The sequence below is a fragment of the Propithecus coquereli genome, unplaced genomic scaffold (genome assembly GCF_000956105.1).
Source record: "Propithecus coquereli isolate 6110/MARCELLA unplaced genomic scaffold, Pcoq_1.0 Scaffold265, whole genome shotgun sequence".
Taxonomy (NCBI): Eukaryota; Metazoa; Chordata; class Mammalia; order Primates; family Indriidae; genus Propithecus; species Propithecus coquereli.
This window is the reverse complement of record NW_012148230.1, coordinates 1,617,731-1,641,597: the sequence shown is the minus strand read 5'-3', so window position 1 is coordinate 1,641,597 and position 23,867 is coordinate 1,617,731. Positions and strand designations below refer to the sequence as shown.

The following is a 23,867-nucleotide window of genomic DNA, read 5'->3' as shown; positions in this document are numbered from 1 at the left end:
GTTTGTCTCTATTTTACTTTTATATGAGTAATAAATATTATTTGCTTTGAAACATTCGAAAAAGCAGATAGCCGTATATGCCTGTAGTCCCAGCTCCTTGAGGGCTGAGGTGGGAGGATCACTTGAGCCCACAAGTTCGAGGTCAGCCTGGAACATAGCAACACTCCATCACTGGAAAAAAAAAAAAAGGCAGGGGGCAGGTAAAGCCCAAGTTTGCCTTGTTTCACCCCTACTGTCCCATCTAATTTCCTCTCCAGAGGTAACTAACCACTATTACTAGTTTAGATTTTTTTTTCTTAGACCTGCACTGTCCAGTACATTAGCCAGTAGCCACATATATTTAAATTCGAAGTAATTAAAATGAAATAAAATTTAAAATTCAGTTTTTCAGTCATAATAGCCACACTTCAGAATTTATAGTCACATGTAGTTGGTGGCTACCATACTAGACTGTGCAGATCTAGAACATTTCCATCATTATAGCAAGCATTATGTAAGCCTTCATAGCTTTTTTCATAAATGGCATCAAGATGTACATGGTCTGAAATTTTAAAAAAAATCTTGTTAATATGGTTTGGAGGTCTTTCCTTATTAGTGAGTGTTTCCTTCATTCTTTAACTGCAGCATAGTATCCTATAGTATTATACTGTATTGTATTTCTTTGGTAATGAATGTTTCCAATTTTTTATTACAAACAGTGCTTATAGATGTTTCCTATGCACATGTGGTCGTTACTGGAAATCATAATTATGTAACTTCAGAACAGGAAGAGACTTTTGAGGTTATTTAGTCACTCCTCCCGCCCTTTTATTCTTGAAGAAACAAGCCTGGAGAAATGATATGGCTTACCCCAAGACGTTTTAGTGAATGGCAGACCCTGGGCTGGATCTCAGCTCAGTGTTTCCAGGTACACAGATCTTTTTCAGGTATCATTGTTTAAGTGGGCCTGAATAATCTCTCAGGGATTTTACGAAAGGGATTTCTGAATTGTGGGGGACTTAAATCAGATGACTTCTAAACCACCATGAATCAGAGCCTAATTTTATAATTGGGTCTGTAGGATTGAGTTGTGGTCTTTAAATGTAAGAAATTTGAGAAGCAGAGTATGGCTCTTCAGAGTCAACTCTGGGAGTAGCATTTTCTCAAGTACTTAAACCTGTTATAGTTGGTCTTTGGTTAATGGATTGTTTTGGATCAAATAAGCTAGTTTCAGCCTTTGCTACTGTTGCCTTTATAACTAAGCAATTCTGCCTACTAATAGCACAATTAGGTTTTTATATGGTGGAACCACTATGCAAGAATTTTACTAAATGCTAGCAGTGGAATACTTTTCTTTAAGTAGTAACTATTTGAGTAATTGGTTATCTTGAGATCTATATTTAAATATTAGAGACTTTGTGTGCTATATGTTTAGATATCTTGCTGTCTGTCAGCAGACCTATTTCTTTCCAAAGGAGACTGGGTGGGAGATCCAAAATCCATCACCACCATTAGAAAATCACTTCATAATGCATTCACCCCTGTTACTGTGTCAGTGCATATTAAATCGTTATAGGTTTATCATCAACAGGTTGCTTTAGTGGTCAAGGCAGAGTTTTGTGAGTTTAAATGTGCTTTGGAGGAAAGCTTATTTATGTACCTGATCTATTTTTTCCAGATATGAAAGCAGAGATGAAAGCACATGGAAATGGGAACCAAAGAAGAAAAGTAATACCTCTTTTTAAAGCTTTGAGTGTAGATTAGTAGTGGGTAGGAGGAATTAAGTTATATATACCATTTCATGAGTGCTTGATTTAAGGCACCAGTTACCAGATTATGGAAGGAATGTCTGTGGAGTTCTAGGGAGGGTTTTAGTGCTGAAATGGAATGTCCTTAGGAAGTCAGGTTCACTATTTTTCTTTGCTGAGGCATGCCAGGTAGTCTTGATTAACTTAATTAGGATACCAAAAAGTGAGATTTATTTATTCTTCTCGTTTAAGAAGTCTGTAAGTTTTGGTGCCTTTTAATGAATAGCTGTCAAGGGGGTAAACTTGAGCCTTTCTTTGTCAATTTGGGGTACCAGGTTGTATAAATGATAGGGAAAGGAAGGGTTGATAAATGAAAGCAAATATGGAAGCATTTCACTTTAGCATAAAAATTGTTTAGCTTTGGCTAAATATCATATTTTATGCTTATCATCCACTTATTAAATTCCTTTTCACTTGGATAAACAAAACTAATCTAGATCCATCTAGATTAATCAATGATCTATGGTTTATAAAAGTCATATCACTCTTACAGAAAAGAAAACTGACATTCAAAGAACATACTAACCAAAGTTAGACATGTTTCAAACAAGGTGCTGCTTGGTTCCGAGGACCATGCCTAACATATACTGTTTGTTAATGCACTAATTAGCTCTTTAAGACCACGTAATCCTTTAACCTTAAACAAATGATCTAGTCTCCCTAAGTCTTTATTTTCTCATCTGTAAAACAAGGAAGGTGGGCATAAAAATATCCAGGTATGGCTAAATGAAGAGTTTAGTGAATCCTGGTCAAAAAAACGAGTATTAAAACTAAAATTGCCCAAAACTATTTGGACTCTGGAAATCAACCAAAAGCAGAAAAAAACTGAGAGACATTAATTCTTAGGAAAACTTTTGGAGTTTCAGGTAAGAATAGTGGAGGTCTACAGCATTCTTGCATGGGGCCCCAACTGTGACCTTCTGCCCAGCGCAATTGGCAAGAGCTGTAGTTTGGAAAACCATAAGTTTTGCTTCCAAAGTGCTGACTGAATTTGGGGCAATGAGTAGAAACCTTTATTTGTCAACTAAAAGTGGTGAATTTAAGAAAAAAACAAGGAAAAACCACGTATTTGCTAGTCTTAGGTTGTTGTGCCAGTTGGGTTGAGTGAGACACTATCCTTAAACAGGCAGACCCTGGACATGAAGGAAGGGATAATCTCTCCATACATCCTGGCTTATTGTGGAACTATGTACATATGCAGGGGAGACCTGAGAGTGTCCAGCAGAAAGCAAGAGCCAAGGCAGATTTGAGAATTGGCTAAGCCTTGAATGTGCTCTTCTTAACCCCCACACAGATTGAAGAGCAGGCTGGACACGTTTGTGCATATATTTGCCAATTAACTAGCTGAAAATTAAGCTATGCAGACACAGGGTGACTTCCCTAGGAAGCCCAGCTAAAAAATATAAATGTGAATTAAAACCTCAGCAGAGATATCCATACTGCAGGGAACCTAGGTTCTATGTTAAAAAAAAATGCTCAGAAAAATTAAATTCTGCAGTTGCTACAATCTGTTATCTAAGACGTCTAGTTTTTAACAAAAAATTTTGAGACATGTTAAGAGACAAAAATATGTCCCATACTGAGGGGAAAAGAAAGCAGTCAATAGAAAGTGACTGAGTGGGCCCATATATTAGACTTAGCAAAGACGTAAAATTGCTGTTATAAACATGTTAAAAGAATGAAAGGACACATTATTCAAGTAGTTATATGAGAATATGGTGAATTGACCCAACAAATGGGAAATCTCAATAAAGAAATGGAAGCTATATAAAACCGTCTTATTCTTTTTGATGCTATTGTAAATGGAAGTACTTTCTTAATTTCATCTTCAGATTATTCATTGCTAGTCTGTTAAAGTATTTGCTTATTCTAAAATTTATTTTTGTGTTCATTCTTTAGAATTTTCTGGATATAAAATCATGACATCTGTGAATAGAGAATGTTTTAATTCTGACTTTTCAATCTGGATGACTTTTATTTCTTTTCCTTGCCTAATTGCCCTCGCCAGAATCTCCAGTACAGTGTTGCATATAAGGAGTGAAAGCAGACATCCTTGTTTTATTCCTGATCTCAGGGAAAAAACTTGCAGTCTTTTACCTCGAAGTATGATATTAACTGGGGATTTTTCACAGGTGCTATTTTTCAGGTTGAAGAAGTACTATTTTATTCCTAGATTTCTGAGTGTTTTAATCAAGAAAAGGTGTTGAATTTTGTCGAATGCTTTTTCCTGTATCAATTGATATGATCATTTTTTTTTACCTTTATAAATTTGGTATGTTATCTGGATTTTTTCCACATATTGAACTTCCTTACATTCCTGGGGTAAATCCCACTTGGTCATAGTGTATAATCCTTTTAATATACTGCTGGATTTAGTTTGCTACTATTTTGTTGAAGATTTTTGCATCTGTATTCAGAAGGGACATTGATCTGTAGTTTTTTTTGTGATTTCTTTGTCTGGCTTTGGTATCGGGTGGTGCTGGCTTCGTAGAATGAATTAGGAAGTGTTCTTTTATCCTCTAATTTTGGAAGAATTTAAGATGATTGGTGTTAATTCTTCTTAAGACACATCACCAATGAGATCATCTAGTTCTTTGTTGGAAGTTTTTTGATTACTGATTCCATCTTTTTACTTGCTGTGTGCCTATTCAGATTTTCCATTTCTTTTGAGTCAGTTTTTGTAGTTTGTATTCTAGGAATTTGTCATCTGTTTCATCAATTTGTTGGCATACAGTTGTTTATAGTAGTCTTTTATAATTCTGTTTTTGTAAGGCTGGTAGTAATGTCCCTGCTTTCATTCGTGATTTTGATAATTTGAGTCTTCTCTCTTTATTCTTAGTATAGCCAGAGGTATGCCAATGTTGTTGACCTTTTCAAAGAAGCAACTCTTGGTTTTGTTAATTCTGTTTTTATCTGCTATCATTTTTATTTCCTTCTTTTTGGTTTGTGTTGAATTTTCTCTTTTTTTTTTTTGTAGTTCCTTAAAGTGGAAGTTTAAGGTTATCTTTCTTTCTTTTTTTGTAATGTAGTTGTTTACATCTATATCCCTTAGATTTTACTAAGTGTTTTTGTTTTCATTCATCTCAAAGTATTTTCTATTCCTTTTGATTTCTTCTTACTCATTGATTGTTTAAGAGTGTGTTGTTTAATTTCCACATAGTTGTAAAATTCCCAGATTTCTTTCCATTATTGATCTCTAATTTCATTTCATTGTCATTGGAAAAGATACTTTGTATTAAAATTTATTGAGACTTAATTTTTGGCCCAGTATGTGGTCTGTCCTTGAGAATGTTCCATATGCACTTCAGCAGAATGTGTATTCTGTTATGCATAGATGTCTGATGGGCCTAGTTGGGCTTAAGTTTTGTTCAAGTCTTCAGTTTCTTTGTTTATCTTTTGTCTGCTTGTTCTATCCATTATTGTAAGCGGGGTGTTGAAGACGCCAAGAATTATTGTAGAACTGTTTATTTTTTCCCTTCAGTTTTGTCAGTTTTGCTTTATGTATTTTGGGACTCTGTTGTTAGGTGTATACATAAAATTATTATATCGTTTTGAAAGATTGACCCGTTTTATCATTGTATAATATTTTTGGTCTTTTGTAACACTTTTTGTTTTAATGTCTATTTTGTCTGACATTAAGGTAGACACTCCAGCCCCCTTTTTGTTGATATTTTTACTCCCCTCCCCTCCCCTTCCCTCCCCTCTCCTCTCCCTTTCTTCTCTCTCTTCTCTGTATCTACTAGTGAGTACATCCTTTTACTTTCAACCTACATGTATCTTTGGATCTAAAGTGAATCTCTTGTAGATAGCATATATTTGGATTATGATTTTTTTATTCCATTTTGTCATTCTTTGTTTCTTAATTGGAGAGTTTAGTCCATTTACATTTGACATAATTACTGATAAGGAAAGACTGCTACCATTTTGTTATTTTTTTTTCTGTATCATATATTTCTTGTTCATTAATTCCTTTAGTGCTGTTCTTTGTGTTAGATATTTTCTAGTGTAACATTTTGATTCCTTTCTCGTGTATACATGTAATTCTCATATTTTATATGTATATTGTAGAGAAAAATAACTACATATGTATATTTTAGTATTTGCCCTGGAGTTATAATTTTCACCATATTTTATTACTGTCTAGTTTGAATTAGTACTAGGTCAGTTTCAGTGGTATACAAAAAACTTTGCTCCTATATTTATGTTGTTATTGTCACAAATTACACCTTTATATGTTTTGTGCCAATCAACATAGATTTGTAATTATTGTTTTATGTAAGTTTTCTTTTATATCATAGGAAATAGGAGCGGTTACAAACCAAAAGTACATTAATACTGACTTTTATATTTACTGGTGTAAATACCTACCTTTATTGGTGTGCTTTATTTCTTCATGTGATTTCAAGTTACTGTCTGGTGCCCTTACATTTCAGCCTGAAGGACTCCCTTTAGCAATTTTTTTTAGGGTAGATCTACTAGTGACAAACTTCTTGTTTTTGTAAATCTGGAAATATCTTAATTTTGCTTTATTTTTGAAGGATAGTTTTGCCAGATTTAGAATTCTTGGTTGACAGTTTTTGTTTTCTTTCAGCACTTCAAATAGTTATCCCATTGTCTTCTGGCCTTCGTGGTTTTCAAAGAAAAATCAGTTGTTAATCTTACTGAGGATCCTTAGTTACATTTTTTTCCCTTAAGTTATTTTTCTCTTGCTGTTTTCAGGCTTCGTCTTTGTTTTTCAACAATTTGTTTATGACATAGCTTGGTGTGGATCCCTTTGCACTAATCCTACTTAGAGTTCATTGAGCTTATGAGTTAGATTGATGTCCTTCATCAAATTTGGAAAGTTTTAGCCATTATTTCTTCAAATATTCTTTCTACCTCTTTCACTCTCTCCTGCTTCGGTGACTCCTATTATGTATATGTTAGCATGTCTCATGATGTTCTACAGGTATTTTAGGCTCTTTTCATTTTCCTTCATTCTAATTTTTTTCTTTCTCACACTCAGTAATTTCAATTGACTTATCTTCAAGTTTGCTTGTTCTTTCTTCTTATGGGATTTGAGGGATGCTGATGCAGAACAAGGAAAGAGGTATGACCACAAGTGGCGGTAACACACAACAAGCTTAATTGGGTGCCTCTTGGGCAGGCTTACATGAGAGGAAAAGTTCGTTACTGTATGAAACTATACAGAAGCTTAGAGCAAGGGGGCACCATTCAGAAGGGTGGAGGGCAAGGAAACTCCTGGGGAAAAGGGGAGTTAGAAGGAGGGCTTACCTGTCTAGTTGTTGTAACTCAGCAGTATGCTGGTGAGTCTCTGGATCAGAGAACTCCAAAGGCAGCCGCAGCTTGGGGTCTTACAACTTTAAGGCCCTGTCTCAATTAGGTAATAGCTGTCAGGTGATGATTTGCAGGGTATGCAAAGCAGGAAAGCTCTAAATGGCTAAAGATAATTTGATGTGTAAAAATTTAAGTTTGGCACTAGTGAGCTTTTTGAGCTAATGAGTCTCATCCTGCAGTGAAAAAATAACCTAGGGTCCAATACACAGAGGCCATGTTTGGCTCATTTATATAATACTTCTGCTTGTTCTAATCGTCTACTGAATCCTTGTAGTGAATTTCTTATTTCAATTATTATATGATTCAGTTCCAGAGTTTTTATTTTATTTGTTTCCATGATTTCTACTTTTTGTTAATATTCTCTATTTGGTGAGACATCTCTACTTGATTCCTCTGGTTTCCTTTAGTTCTTTGTACATAGTTTCTTTGAGTTCTTTGAGAATGTCTTAAATGGTCAATTTCTTGTCTGTGTCTAGTAAGTTGAATGTATGGGCTTGCACATGGACAGTTTCTATTAATTTATGTTTTTCTTATGAATGAACCAGTATACTTTAGCCTTGTGTATGCCGTATCTTCTGCCAGTTTTTGTAAATAAAGTTTTATTGGCATAGAGCCATGCACATTCATTTATGTACTGTCAGTGGTTGACCTCAATTCCAAGCAAGGTGATAAAAGGGAGAATAAAATGAGGAAATTCATCTTTGTTATTGGTTGTTCTTCAAATTTGCCACCCTCCACAATTCATTCATTACTAACTTTTTGGAGTCTTGAGGTAATTACTTTTAGTATGTTGTTTAGAGGTTTTGATTGTAATTAGCATGAGTAAGAGGTCTTGGTGGGCTTAATCTGCCTTTGCTGGCATTGGAGGCAAAGTCACTAGGTGATGCTTATGCGTATTCTGTACTTCTCACCGAATCCTTTTGAAGAAAAACAGTGATTGTGAAAGGGAAAGACAATTGTTTTCCCAAGGCTCAATATTTAAAAATAATAGAGATTCTAGCTTATATGTCTACAACTTTTATCTGTATAGAGGTAAGTCATTTTAGGTTACAGTTATTATAGGAATCTTTTATATACAGCATCAGGTCCTTGAATGATGTTCTTTTGCTCATCATTTTGTTATAATGTTGATGAGAAAATAAATTAATTCCTGGTGAGGCCCACTGTCTGTGTGGAGTTTGCGCATTCTCTCCATGTCTGCGTGGTTTTTCTCTGGGTTCAGTACTCTGGTTTCTTCCCACATCGCAAAGCTGTGTATGTTAGGTTGTGACTAAGCTGTGCAAATGTTTCTATGGTCCTAGTATGAGTGTGAGTGTGAGTGTGAGTGCAGCCTGCCATAAAATGGCATCCTGTCCGGGGTGGGTTCCTACCTTGTGCTCTGAGCTGCCAGGATAGGCTCCAGCCACCTGCAACCCTGAACTGGAATAATTGGGTAAATGATTATCTTACTTGTTTTTATTATTTCTTAAGTGTATGTGTAGCTTACATTTATTTTAATGTTTAATATTAGACGTGTATTGGTCTTTAATTAGAAGTTTGGTGATGTTTTTGTGACCAGAAATATGTGTGTATAAATTAACCTATAAAAAATTGGTTTCGTTATATGTTTCACTTAAAGTTGCAGCTTCCAAGAATCTTTTGATGATATTAAGTGAGGATTTACTGTACTTTGTTCCAGACACTGTTCCAGAAACTTCATTTGTTTAGTTTTTACAATAATCCTATGAGGTAAATACTATATTATCCCAATCTTAAAGATGAGGAAATCAAGGTACAGGGAGATTAGGTAATTTGCCCAAAGTTACATAGATAATAATTGATAAAGCTACCATTCAAACCTAAGATAAGGCAATTTAGTGTTAGAGTTCATGTTCTTTTTGAAAAATTATCAGTTAGTGTTGTGGAAATGTTCATAAACAAACCAAAGTTGAAAATAGTATAATGACCCCTTCATGTATCCTACATCCAGCTTCAAGAGTTTTCAATGTTCTGCATTTCTTATTTTTATCTATCTTGGACCAACTTTTTTTGTTTTCAGTAAAGTATCTGAAAGCAAATTCTAGGTATTATATCATTTACGCCACAAACACTAAAGCATATATCTAAAATGGATAACAGTTTTTTAAAGATAATGTAACTATAATATCAATATAACCACAATATAGTCTCAACCTAAAAAGTTAAGAATAATTTCTTTTAAGTCATCTGATATTTATTTTGTGTTCATTTTATGTGATTGTCCCAGAAATATTATATCTTCTTATAGTTGGTTCAATTTAGGATCTTAGTATGGCCCACATATTGTATTTGTTGATCTTAATTTTCAAAAATCTTTATTGGCTCTAACCCCGATCCTAACCATCTTTTTATGATGTAACTTTTAAAATTTCTTTTTAAAAATAGCCATTTATTTTAGAATTATTTTAATTGTATATATTTAAGACACACAATATTCTGTTTCGATATGGAATAATTTTAGATTTATAGAAAAATTGCAATGATAGTACAGAGAGTTCTCCTGTACTCCTCACCTACTTTGTTCCTCTAATTTTATTATCTTATGTTACTGTGGTACATTTGCCAAAACTATGAAACCAGCATTTGTACATTACTGTTAATTAAATTTTAATCTTTATTTGGATTTCACCAGTTTTTCTGGTGATGCCCTTTCTGTTAATGCCCTTTTCTGTCCCAGGATCCAACACGATTACCTTAATTATCATTTCTCCTTAGTCTCCTCTGGACTGTGTTAGTTTCTCAATATTTCCTTGTTTTTCGTGACCTTGAATTTTTTGAGGAGTCTTGCTCAGGTATTTTGTGGAATGTCCGCATTTGACATATGTGTTTTTCTCGGGATTAGACTTGGGCTATGAGTTTCTAGGAAAAGATGCCAGAGAGGTAAAGTAACTTTCTCACAATTTACATTTCTTTATGATTTTTCTTTTTTTCTTAAATCACATGTAAAAAGTTCGCATGGTTCCAAGGTCAAATTATAAAACTTTAGAGTAATCTCTTTGATCACTCTCCATTTCCTAGTATTTTTTTCCCTTCCCTTAAAGGTAAGAATTTTTTAAAATTACTCTTTGGCTTATCCTTCCAATCTTTTTTAAAAAAAATAACAGCTAACACGCACACACGCGCGCGCACACACACACACACATACACACACAAGTATATGCCTGTTCTCTTCCCCTCTTATGTAAGAACAACATAAAACATAACATCAGTATATGTTCTTAGTTCCTTTGCCATACTTTCCCTTTAGGGTGGTCTCTTTTAACAACTTTTTCAATAATGGCCACTTGTATTCCAGATGATTTTCTTTTTAAAAAGTTATTTTTTTCTAACAAAAACCTTTTCCTATACTTTGAAAATGTTTAGCATATATTTTGTTGCTCCTTTGTTCTTCACAGATATTTTCCAATTTGTCCCTGGATGAGCGGTGCCTTTCTGCATCATTGGTTTGCAAGTACTGGCGTGACCTTTGCTTAGATTTCCAGTTTTGGAAGCAGCTGGATCTTAGTAGTCGTCAGCAGGTATGGGATCTAATTCTAAGAAACACTTAAGTGAACCTACTCAATTAAAAAATATCTTTATTCCTCTTCAGGTCCTCCATGTTGTTGTTTTTCAAGATAGTTCAAATAACTATAATCTACAGTTTTGTGCTTTTGTAATGTTTTTTTTTGTGTGTATGTAAGTTAAAGCTATGTTCTCATGGTGAACAAGATAGTTTTTAGTATAGAGTGATAATTTGGGGTTGCCTTTTAATCCTTTTTGTCTTAGTCATTTTGTTTTCTCCCTTTTTCATTACCTTTAAAAAAAATTATTAAACATTTTTCTTTTTGGGGGGTGGTCATATCATGAATAGTAGTTTAATAGTAGAAATGATGACGGACATTTATATAACACTGCCTCTGTGCTGTGTATTGTTTCTGAGGGCTTTAGACATATTAATTCATTTGATCCTCCCAGCAACTCTATGAGTAGATATTATCTCTGTTTTATAAATGAAGAAATGGAAGTAAAATGGGCTAAGATAGCTTTTTTTAAAACTTTCCTTTTGACGGATTTTCTAATCCTCCCCATTGCTCAGCTGCCTAATATGTCTATATGGTGGCATACATTAGGAAAAAAGACAAGAGTTTATAGTGCTTACTACAGTTTGTTGAACTTGTTGGATTCAGTCTTTAAAATTTGGTAGTTAGTATCTGGCACTAGAAATATGTATAAATATCCAATAAGAATAGGATTTTATTGAAGTACTAAACCTCTAAATTCTTCCATGGTATATTACCAGTGGTGTGCACAACTGGCTTCTAAAAGAAAAAAAAAAAGCCCTGAATTATTATATTTGCCAATTTCTACGGTATAAGTACTCCCATCCCCATCATGGCCAATTCAAGCTGCACATGTTATGCCACCCAATACCGATTTGGAAAGAGATTTACTCCATAAGCTCTTGTTAGTTGATAAGAGCCAGCTCTAACACACCACTGGTAGTATGTGTTTGTGTGTGTATAACAAACACACTTTAAACAAACTAAGCAAGTTCCAGAGCATTTGTGTATAAATTATTTCTCTTTCTGTTTTTCTGCCTCCTTGATAAGAAGTTAAAACAATTGCAGAATTAGTTATTTACTTACTTGGGTTCACGAAATTTGTGTCCAAAGAGAATGATGAGAAATTAGTTGCGGCTAATAGAGCAGAGAGAAGGTTAAGTATGAAGTAATCCATTGGCTCATTACTTCATTACTCTTGGATGTCTGAGCTATTTATTATGAACTCCGACTAAGAATAGCTTTCCCCCTCTGCTGATAATAAGGTTTGGATATGAAAAAAATATAAAGAGAGAGGTATGTCAGAGTTTAGGTTTTCAGGCAACTGTCTGTGTTTATGCTTTCCCAACAAACATAAACAAAGATAGTTTCATCTTTGGCTCTTACTCCTAGTGCTGCTCAATACTCTAGTTCTTTCCTTCTTTCATTCTAAATTTCAAGTGCATTTCTCTCTCCATAATTTTTACCCAAAGGATTTGAATAATGTTAACTCTGTTTTCCTTTCTGGAATTGTGGTGATTGGGCATGGAACATGTAGAGGCTGATTTTTTTTTTTTTAAATTCATATGGTCATATGAGTTTTTCACCAGATGAATTTTAAGGCTACTTATATTTAGCATTGAGTCTTCTGAGAAAAGACGTATTTTCTAAGCTATGAATTAGTTACATGTGAGGTAGCATTCTGATAGAAGTAGTAAAACAATTGAAATTTATGTACTGTGGTGTGATCTGATATGAAGTGTGAAAATTCAAGATTCATATATCATGGTAACTGATGTACACTGTTTCCTGTGTTAAAAATAGGGAACAAAGCATTTAAAATCTCTATATAGTTTTGTTTGTCATTTTACCACACTAACAACCAATTCTCCAACACCTCTTGGTGTCCAACAATTCAATTCAATTCTGACACTGATTCCCAGAGTTAGCACAGACCCCACAGGTTAAGGGGTCAGTCTCACAAGACTGTCCCCACTTGAGCTGTCAGTGGCAAGTCCCAGGAGCCACCCGTACTTCTGACTGATCAGCTATAAATTCTGGAGTTCCCCCAATCTATTCAGTTGTCATAATTAGCTATAACTATTCACAGAACTCAGGAAAATGTAATACTTACATTTTTGGGCTTATTATAAAGGATTCAGCTCAGGCCCAGCCAAATAGAAGAGATGCCTAGGGCAAGGTATGGTATGTGCCACCCTCCCAGTACTTTGATGTGTTTACCAATTGAATCTCCTTGTTCAAGAGTTTTTCTTTTTTTTTTTTGAGACGGAGTCTCACTCTTTTGCCCGGGCTAGAGTGAGTGCCGTGGCGTCAGCCTAGCTCACAGCAACCTCAAACTCCTGGGCTCAAATGATCCTTCTGCCTCAGCCTCCCGAGTAGCTGGGACTACAGGCATGTGCCACCATGCCCGGCTAGTGTTCAAGAGTTTTTGTAATATAACCCAGTCTCTAGCCTTTCTCTCCTCCCTGGAGGTTGGAAGCAGGACTGAAAGTTACCACCCTCTGATCACGTGTTTAGTCTTTCTCATAGCCAGCCTCCATCCTGAAGCTATATAGGGGGCCCACTCTGAGTCACCTCATTAGTATAAACCCTGGTGTAGTCAAAAGGGGCTTGTTATGAATAATAAAAGACATTATCACCCAGGAAATTCCAAGGGTTTTAGAAGTTCTGTTCTAAGAACTGGGGACAAAGATCAAATATATTTTTTATTATACCATAATTCTTGTTATGCTTTAATACTAAGAATGTTTTTCTTTTGATTGTTTTTCATTCTATAATCCAATTATTATTTATTGGGGAAAATTCAGCAAAATAACAGGAAGTAAGTTATTACTTTTAACAAATGTTTAAATTTATTGCTTGTTTTTCTCTCATAGGTCACTGATGAATTATTGGAAAAAATTGCCTCAAGAAGTCAGAATATAATTGAAATCAACATTTCTGATTGTCGCAGTATGTCTGATACTGGCGTATGTGTTTTAGCATTTAAGTGTCCTGGACTTCTTAGGTATACAGCCTACAGGTGTAAACAACTTTCTGACACCTCTATTATTGCGGTTGCCTCTCACTGCCCTTTACTTCAGAAAGTACATGTAGGCAACCAGGACAAACTTACTGATGAAGGACTCAAACAGGTAAATTTTAGCATTTATAGAATGATTTTACTTATATTAATTCAAAATATTTTCTTGCAGCAACATTTTATAAGGTTATATTAAAAATAATGCTCAGGGACCAAAGTAAGTCATCTTTTTTATGTACCAGTGCATGTTTGTTTAGGTTAGTGAACTGGAGTGTCATGGTTATAATCAGTAAATTAACTTTGTTGTGTTTTGTAGTGAAAACCTGAACTTTTGTGACCAGCTATTTCATTAATTTATGCTTTTGTAACTTAAATTTTATAAGAAATTTTGCTTTAGGTAATAGTTCGCAGTTTGGATCAGCATGAGGTTTTAAAAATTAACTTTTTATGTATATATATTCTATTTCAGCATATTACTGGGGCACAAATGTTAGGTTACATATATTGCCTTGGCCCTACCCGAGTCAGAACTTCAAGCATGTCCATCCCCCAGACGGTGTGAACTGCACCCATTAGGTGTGAATATACCCATCCCCTCCTCCCCTCCCCCACCTGCTCGACACCCGATGAACGTTACTACTATATGTGCACATAAGTGTTGATCAGTGAATACCAGTTTGATGGTGAGTACATGTGGTGCTTGTTTTTCCATTCTTGTGATACTTCACTTAGTAGAATGGGCTCCGGCTCTATCCAGGGTAATACTAGAGGTGCTAGATCACCATTGTTTTTTGTGGCTGAACAGAACTCCATGGTATACATATGCCACATTTTATTAATCCACTCATGTATTGATGGGCACTTGGATTGTTTCCACATCTTTGCAATTGTGAATTATGCTGTTATAAACATTCTAGTGCAGATGTCTTTTTTACAGAATGTCTTTTGTTCCTTTAGGTAGATGCCCAGTAATAGGATTTCTGGATCAAATGGTAGTTCTACTTGTAGCTCTTTGAGGTATCTCCATATTACTTTCCATAGAGGTTATACTAGTTTGCAGTCCCACCAGCCACGTATGAGTGTTCCTGTCTCTCTGCATCCATGCCAACATTTATTGTTTTGGGACTTTTTGATAAAAGCCATTCTAACTGGAGTTAAGTGATATCTTATTGTGGTTTTGATTTGTATTTCCCTGATGATTAGAGATGTTGAGCATTTTTTCTTGTTTCTTGGCCATTAGTCTGTCTTCTTTTGAAAAGTTTCTGTTTATGTCCTTTGCCCACTTATTAATGGGATTGTTTGATTTTTTCTTACTGATTTTCCTGAGTTCTATGTAGCTTCTGGTTATCAGCCCTTTATCAGATGTGTACCATGTGCATATTTTCTCCCATTCTGTAGGTTGTCTGTTTGCTCTCGTGATAGTTTCCTTGGCTGTGCAGAAGCTTTTTTTTTTTTTTTTTGAGACAGAGTCTCACTCTGTTGCTGGGGCTAGAGTGCCGTGACGTCAGCCTAGCTCACAGCAACCTCAAACTCCTGGGCTGAAGCTATCCTCCTGCCTCAGCCTCCCAGGTAGCTGGGACTACAGGCACATGCCACCGTGCCCAGCTAATTTTTTCTGTTTTTAGTTGTTTGGCTAATATCTTTCTATTTATAGTAGAGACAGGGTCTCACTCTTGCTCAGGCTGGTCTCAAACTCCTGAGCTCAAGCAATCCTCCTGCCTCGGCCTCCCGGAGTGCTAGGATTACAGGCATGAGCCACAGCGCCCGGCCAGAAGCTTTTTAATATGATCAGGTCCATTTATTTATTTGTTGCTGTGATTGCCTTTGGGGTCATCTTCATAAATTCTTTGCCTAGGCCAATGTCTGTAAGAGTTGTTCCAACATTTTCTTCTAGAATTTTTATAGTTTCATGCTATAGGTTTAAGTCTGTTATCCACTGTGAGTTGATTTTTGTGAGAGGTGAGAGGTGCAGATCCTGTTTAAGTCTTCTACATGTGGCTATCCAATTTCCCAGCACCATTTATTGAATAAGAATTCTCTTCCCCAGTGTATGTTTTTGTCTGCTTTGTCAATGATTAGATGGCTGGCTGTATGAGGATAATTGTATATATTGGAACTTTTAATTTCTCTTTTATATTACTAGATGACACACGTGCCTTAAAACAGTGGTTCCCAACCTTTTTGGCACCAGGGACCAGTTTCATGGAAGACAAATTTCCCATGGACTCAGGGGGGAGAGGAGGATGGTTTTGGAATTATTCAAAAACATTACATTTATTGTGCACTTTATTTCTATTATTATTACATTGTAATATATAATGAAATAATTATACAACTCACCGTAATGCAGAATCTAATGCCACTGCTGATCTGACAGGAAGTGGATGTCAGACAGTGATGCAGGTGATGGGGAACAGCTGTAAATACAGATGAAGCTTCACTGGCTTGCCCGCCACTCACCTCTGACTGTGCGGCTCAGTGCCTAACAGGCCACAGACCAGTCTGAGGCCTAGGGTTTGGGACTGCAGCCTTAAAATATCTAATTGTTTTAATGTTTAAATGGAAGTCCAAATTTAAGAGTATAAAATTAAGAAAAAGGTGGTAATTACCTATATTTGACACAGTAATTGCATTAAAAATAGTATTATACATACTTTCTATTTGATACACTTCCTATGGAAATGATATTTAAAGTTTCTTGGCTCAGAGTAGGTTATTCATTCAACAAGTGAATATCCTTAAATTTAAACATTATATAGGAATTAACTGAAAATATTAGAAGAAAGTTGGGAAGACTGTCCTAAATAGTGAATACTGCGTGTGTCAATCCAATTTATATTAAAATGTTATCAATTTATAAGGGAGCCTATTTCATTTGTAAAGAAAAATTGTGCAATAATAGTCTTGTTTTAATATTTTTCTTTATTTCTGCCATGTGCAGGATTATTCACTAGCAAAGCATTTTATGATACTCTTAAGTCTGTTAAAACAAATTAATCTTTTATGGGGAAATGTACATTTTCTGTATGTAATATGATTTTATTTATTTTGATAAAAATTTCTCAGCAATTTATACTTTACAATGAAACATTTTTAAAATGTCCATGTATTTATTAAGATTCAGATTAAACCTGTTCATATTTAAATCTGATAGAACACAATATAGCAGGCTACTGAGGGTGTTCTTAGTAATATTTGTGAAGAAGGATAACATCATAGTTATGGTTGAAGTAGAGGTAAACTAGAAAGTTCTTTAAGAAGCAAAACTTAGTGTGCCAATCTAGTATTATTAATTTATCTAATATATACAACTTTGAGACTAATTATGTAAATATTCCCTTGAATGTGAGGTATTTTGGAGCCTGTTTACTGATTTAGATTAGGTGCTTGCTTCAGATTTTCATGGTTTCTGAGTTATGAATTAGTTATATGTGAGTTAACATTCTGGTAAAAGTAGTAAAACAATCTAGAGTTTTTACCCCTGAGGTAATTTTCTTCTTAACTATGTAGGAATCTCACTGCAATGTAGAGAATCATATTTTCCTCTGCTTAGGACTGTGCTGTAGCACAGCGTGTCCTATTTTAGACTCTTCTGAGGGAAGAGGGGAATGAGTATAGTAGAAAGAGAATGGTTTTCATGCATACATACACTAGAAATAAAGTTTTATGAAACAATACATATCCTTATTCCCAGAGCATCTTGATATTATTTGTTCTATACTACTGCATTAAATAAATGTTGGCCTTGATCCGCTCACTAAATTAGATGATCCAGTGATATCTGATGAACTCTGCTGTGGAGTTATATTTGTATGCTTTTTGAGTTCTGTCAGTTTGTTTGCAAACACAGTTACTTAAAGCATCTCAGTGTGGAGCTCTAATAGATCCAGAATTTAATATTTTAAGTAATTGACTCTGCTTAACAGTGTTTCTCAAACTTGTGGTGAAGTGCTTAAAAGTCAAGCTGTTTGCTGTTTTTGGCCACTTTTTGTTTTTTTTTTCCTTTTATTAGAGACAGGGTCTCAGGGTCTTGCTCTGACATCCAGGATGTACAGTGGCATGATTATATACCTCACTTTAACCTTGAACTCCACAGCTTAAGTAATCCTCCCGCCTCAGCCTCCTGAGTAGGTGGGATTATAGGTGTGTGCCACCGACCTAGCTAATTGTTAAAAAATTTTTTTGTGGAGAAGAGGTCTTGCTATGTTGCCCAGGATGGTCTTGAACTCCTGGCCTCAAGTTATCCTCCCGCTTCAGCCTCCCAATGTGCTGGGAATATAGGTATGAGCCACTGTGTCCGGCCCCGCAAATATTTTCTTCTTTATGAAATACCTTCAAATATTAATGTTTTTATTTCCATAAAAGTCACCCCAAATAATTTTATCAGTGGAACATATTTCTACTATATACATCTTTTAAAACTGTAATCATCTATCTAGGGAAAAATAAGATCTATTTAATTGGGAATAATAGGCTATTTCAGTTTTTCTAATATTTTGTTGTCGTCTAACACTTGTCAGCAAACAAATGATAGTGAAATATTAAAATAAATCTAAGGAATTGTATTCATTACGTTACTATTTTATGTGACTAATTGTATTTGATTTTAGCAGTTTAATATGCCAGTTTAACTCATGGAACTCAGTACAAATTTCTGGAAATAAGCTACTGTGGGCTTCTTCCAGATTAAAATGGTACAAAAATAATATTGTATTAGGAAATTTCAATTTGGTTATACTATCAGTTTTCAGGTTTTTCAAAATAAATATTGAGAGTGATATCAGGAAAATGTTGGAGTAGGCTGCTCCAGAACCTTGTCCCTTCACAGAAACATTGAACAGTAAGCTGAAACTATCAGATCCAGCTTTGCCTTAACTCTGAAAATAGTCAAAGTTTTACAGCAACCAGGGGCATGCTGAACCAAGAAAAGGACAACTAAAAAGTGGAAGGAATGCTTTGTGGCTTTTTTACTTGCCTGTGCCTCACCTGCTCCCCACCACGGCAGTAGTGTTGAAAATAGCAGCTTGAGTTCCCAGTGTGGGACCAAGATCCTGGTTCCAGAGGGAGCAGAACAGACATTATTTGCAAATTATTATGTTTGTCTGTTCCACCTGTCTGGGAGCTAGTTGAAGGGCTAAGCAGGTGCTCATATATCTGTTCTACCTAATTTAGAGCTTAGTCAGGAAGGAAAAACATTGGATATTGATTGAAAATATCGTAAGGCAAATGAAAAAACCTGCAGCTGCTTTGGACAAAAGATTATGGTAAGACATACAGATCTCCTGAGGCCTGGGCTAAAAATCCTGAGGGAGTTTTTTTTTGTTGTTGTTTTCTTTTTTTTTTTTTTTTTTTTGAAATTAGGGCGATCAGCTCCAGTGTATACAAGGGAATTTAGAAAGCCACATGCATGCCCATGGCAGGTCACGTGGTCAGGAAAGATCTAGGAAGACCATAAACTTTTATCAGAGGCTGCTCTGTAGGCTCAGTACAAGCAGGAAGTGAAGGCCAAGGCCGAGTTGTAAATGACATGGATACGTATTGTAGGATTACGTCATCACAGAGCCAGTCTGCAAAGACTAAGAGAAGAGTTTTTGATTTATTTTTTAGTTTGTTTTGTTTTCAGGCTTTTGGCATTCAAGGAAATCTCTTTCAAAACACTGGCATAACACAAGCTAAGCCTTGAATAATCAAAAACAGCAAACCCTAAGGAAGTTGGGAAAATTTAATTTCCACATTATAATATTCTAATGTCTGATTTTTAAGAAAAAATCACAAAGCATCTAAAGAAACACGTATGACTCACTAAAAGGAGAAAAAAGAGATTGACAGAACCTGTTCTTGAGGAAGCCTAGATATTAGACTTTTTAGGTAAAGATTTTAAATCAATTATCTTAAATATGCTCAAAGAGATAAAGGAAACCATGGACAAAGAACTAAAGGAAATGAGGAAAATGATACATGAACAAAATGAGAATACCAGTGAAGACATAGAAATTATAAAAAGAACCAAATCAAAATTCTGGAGCTGAAAAGTACAAAACTGAAGTAAAAAATTTATTAGAAGGAATCAATAGCATGTGTGAGCAGGCAGAAGAAAGAATCAGTGAACCTGAAGATAGGACAATTGAAATTATTGAGTCTGAGAAGCAGAAAGAAAAGAGAATAAAGAAAAGTAAATGTAGCCTAAAAGACCTGTGGGACACCATCAAGTAGAACAACATTTGTATTATAGTAATTTCAGAAAGAACAGAGAGAAAAATGGACAGAAGGAATATTTGAAAAAATAATGGCCAAAACTTCTCAAATTTTGTGAAAGACATGGATGTATACATACAAGACTCTCAACAAACTCAAGCTGGATAATTTCAAAGAGATTTAATTTCAAAGAGACACATTATAGTCTGATTATTGAAAGCCACAGATAGAATACTGAAAGCAGCAACAGATGAGTGACTCATCACATACAAGTCCTCCTCAGTAAGATTAATAACTCATTTCTCAGCAGAAACCATAGAAGCCAGAAAGCAGTGGGTTGACATATTTAAAGTACTGAAAGAAAAAAATGTCGAACAAGAAGTCTGTATTTGTCAAAACTATTCTTCAAGAATGAAGGAGACATTAAAATATTTCCAGATAAGCAAAAGCTAAGGGAGTTTGTTACTAATAGACGTGCCATGCGAGAAATGCTTACTAAAGGGAATCCTTCAGGCTGAAGTAAAAAGTCACTAGGTAGTAATTCAAAGCCATATGAAGAAAAAGGAGCACTGGTAAAGCTAACTACATAGTGTTTAAAAGTACAAGGATGGAAAAAAGATATTCCATATAAATAGTAAACAAAAGAGAGTTGGAGTGGCTATTTTATTATCAGATAAAATAAATTTTTAAGCCCAAAAAGGTTCCAAGAGACAAAGAGGGTCATTATATATTGATAAAAGGCTTAATCTATCAGGAAGATATAACAATTATAACTATATATACACCTAACAACAGAATCCCTAAATATATGTAGCAAAAAGTGAAAAACTTGAAGAGAGAAATAGACAGTTGAACATTAATAGTTGGAGACTTCAGTAACTCACTTTCAATAGTGGATAGAATAACCAGATAAAATCTCAACAAAGAAATAGAGGACTTGAACAATACTATAAACCAATTGTACATAATTGACATGTGCAATACACTCCACTCAACAATGTGGGACATTATCACAAACAGATTATATGTTGGATCACAAAACAAATTTTAATAAATTTTAAAAGATTGAAATCACACAAAGTATCTTCCCTGGCCATAATGGAATGAATCTAGAAATCAAAAACAGAAGGAAAACTGGAAAATGTACAAATATGAAGAAATTAAATACATTCTTATACAACCAATAAGTCATAGAAGAAATCAGAAGGGAAATTAGAAAATACCTTGAGATGACTGAAAATGAAAACACAACGTACCAAATCTTATGGGATAAGATTTGCAAAAGCAATGCTCTGAGGGCAATTTACAGCTGTAAAAATTTACATTAAAAAAGAAATAAGGTCTCAAATCAGTAACCAAAGTGTACACTTGAAGGAACTTGAGACAAGAATAGCAAACTAAACCCAACGCTAGTGGAGAGAAGGAAGTGATGATCAGAGCAGAAATAAACAAAAGAGTTAAGAGAAAGCTATAGAGAAAATCAGTGAAACCAAAACTAGGTTTTTGAAAAGATGAACAAAATTTACAAAACTCTAATTAGATTAACTAAGAGGAAAAGAGAAAGACTCAAATTACTAAATCATAAAGAGTGAACATTACTTCTGACATTAGGATTATATGAAAAAACCATGAAAAACTGTTCACCAACAAAAATTGAATAGCCTAGATCAGGGGTGGGGAAACTTTTTATGTTGGAAGGCTGCATTAATTTAGATGTACTCAAATAAGGCTGCATTCATAAAACTTCAATTAGATATAGTTAAAAATGTACAGTATTTTGTAAAAATCTATGTAATTAATAATTTCAAAAAATGAAAACTGTTAGTTAATTAACCTTTTAATGACTTTGTTGTGTTTGCTTTTTGTTGGAAAACATTTGAATATTTGGTTGCAGCATGGGTCTGCAGTTTCAGTTGATCCTCTACATGGGTATCAGTCAATTGTGACCTTTAAGGGCGTCTTGATTTGGGTTGGGTAGGGGAATGTAGATTCGCAGCAGTAAGTGGCTGAAAAGCAAGAAAGCATTTTTCTGGCATGTTTTCAAAGGCGTGGGTAGTCTGCATTTTTACGTATTTCAATTGGATTTTTCTAAGCATCAAACAATGACTTCAAAATGTCATCTGCTGAGTGCTCAATCAATTCCATCTGTAGTTCTTTAGGTGTCTTGGTGATATCAATTAGGTGAGGCTGAAATGTTGATTTGAGTGTGATGTCATGATTCTCAAAGTGAGTGAACCTTCATTGTAGTCTCCAGATAATAGGTCTGAAACAGCTGCATATTCTTCAAATGATTCACATATATCATCCTCATTAATGACCTTTGCTAACTGGGAAAATGTTCATACAAAATTTCCTTTTGAAGAAGTGTTTTGAAAAAAGATAGCTTTTTCGAAATGCTTGATTTTTTTTTTTTGCCATATGTCATCTATAGACTTAGATTTGCCTTGCAAAGAAATATTCAAGTCGTTTTGATTTGACATGATATCTCAGAGAAATGCTTCATTCCTATAGAAATCTTCTTTCAGTAATTCGCATTGCTGATTCTATTCTTCATAAAATTTAACCATCTGTTCTTGCACAGATAAAATTTTGGCTAACACCTACCTACCTGTTCCTGTTACAGCCAATGCACTTTAGAATGATATGGCAAATCCACACTGAATACCTTATGTTTCAACTTTAGCAGTTATAAAACTGTTAATGCCATATTGCATTTGCAGGAATATAGTTAACAATACTTATAACTTGTTGAAAAGTGTTGCTTAAAATACTAGCTTTAGCTCAGAAATTTTGCTGATGCAAGATACACTGAAAAGAAATGAGAGCTTCTGGATCCGTTAATACTTTTTTTTATCTGTGCAATAAACCCTTCATGTTTTCCTGTCATGGAACGTGTACCGTCTGTACATACACTCACTAAATTTACCAATTCAGTCCAACTCCACAACATTTATCTTGAAAGTTGTTGAAGATATCTATTCCCTGTGTTCTGTTCTCAAGAGTGCCTGGAGCAAGTAACTCTTCATAGCAAAGAAAATCTTCTGTTATGACCCGAATGAAGCATAAAACCTGTGCTGAGTCAGTAGTATCAGCTGATTCATCCAAAAGAATTGAATAATATCTCTTTTCCTTTTGAAGTATTGCATGAAGTTCTGTTAAGTTGAAGTCTGATTCATGCTGCTGATCAGTTATGGTTTTCCTTGAAAGAGGCAGTCATTTATATTTTGAAACATTATCGGGGTCTGAGCATCCTACAACTTTGACAATGCATTCTTTCACAATTTCTACATCACTGGATGGCTTCCCCTTTCCCCCAAGTATATAAGTTACTTTATAAGTTGCTTTAGTGGCATTATTTCCAGGTTTTATTGCTGCTTGAAAGAATTGTCTTTGCTTTTGCTTTTCATCTTTTAGTATCTGCAATACAACCTTTTGCACCTCTCCCTCTAATTTAAAATATTTGTGGTCCTTATGAGTGTTATAATGATGATGAACATTGAATTTCTTTAATGTTGACATTGCAGTATCACAAAGCAAGGAAATCATCTTGTCTTTAGCAGAAACAAGTTAATACTGCAATTCCCAATCCTCATTAAAAAATCTGTTTTCTTCCTTCAGTGTTCTCTTGGTCTTTGACATCATGGGCTGTTAAGCACACAGGATTAAAAAATACCGTTGAGCTTTGCAACTATTCATAAATTCCACTTCAAACAGAAACACAGTGCACCATTGTCAAAAGCTGGTAACAGACTGGCGTACTCGACCCTCATGAACTCTCACCAACCAGCTTTGTGCAGTATGGCGCCAGTCAGGTGGGGGAAGTTAGAACTAAATCATGAGCATAGCAGCCATCAATTTAGCCCTTATGGCTTACTAATGTTCTAACTGTGCTGGTCAATCTGTAAGGATTATTTCCTTGAAACTTATTTTATTCTTTGATATGTTAAATACATTCAATTTAAAAATAAA

At 34.8% G+C, this 23,867-nt stretch overlaps 1 protein-coding gene across 1 annotated transcript in view; it reads left to right on the top strand.

The window, feature by feature from the left end:
* Positions 1 to 23,867, top strand: part of FBXL17 (F-box and leucine-rich repeat protein 17) — a 533,407-nt gene that overhangs the window by 3,596 nt on the left and 505,944 nt on the right. Inside the window, exons 2-3 of the mRNA XM_012647377.1 lie at positions 10,538 to 10,660; positions 13,558 to 13,815. Coding sequence (XP_012502831.1) covers positions 10,538 to 10,660; positions 13,558 to 13,815 — 381 coding nt within the window. The remainder of the gene's footprint in view (positions 1 to 10,537; positions 10,661 to 13,557; positions 13,816 to 23,867) is intronic.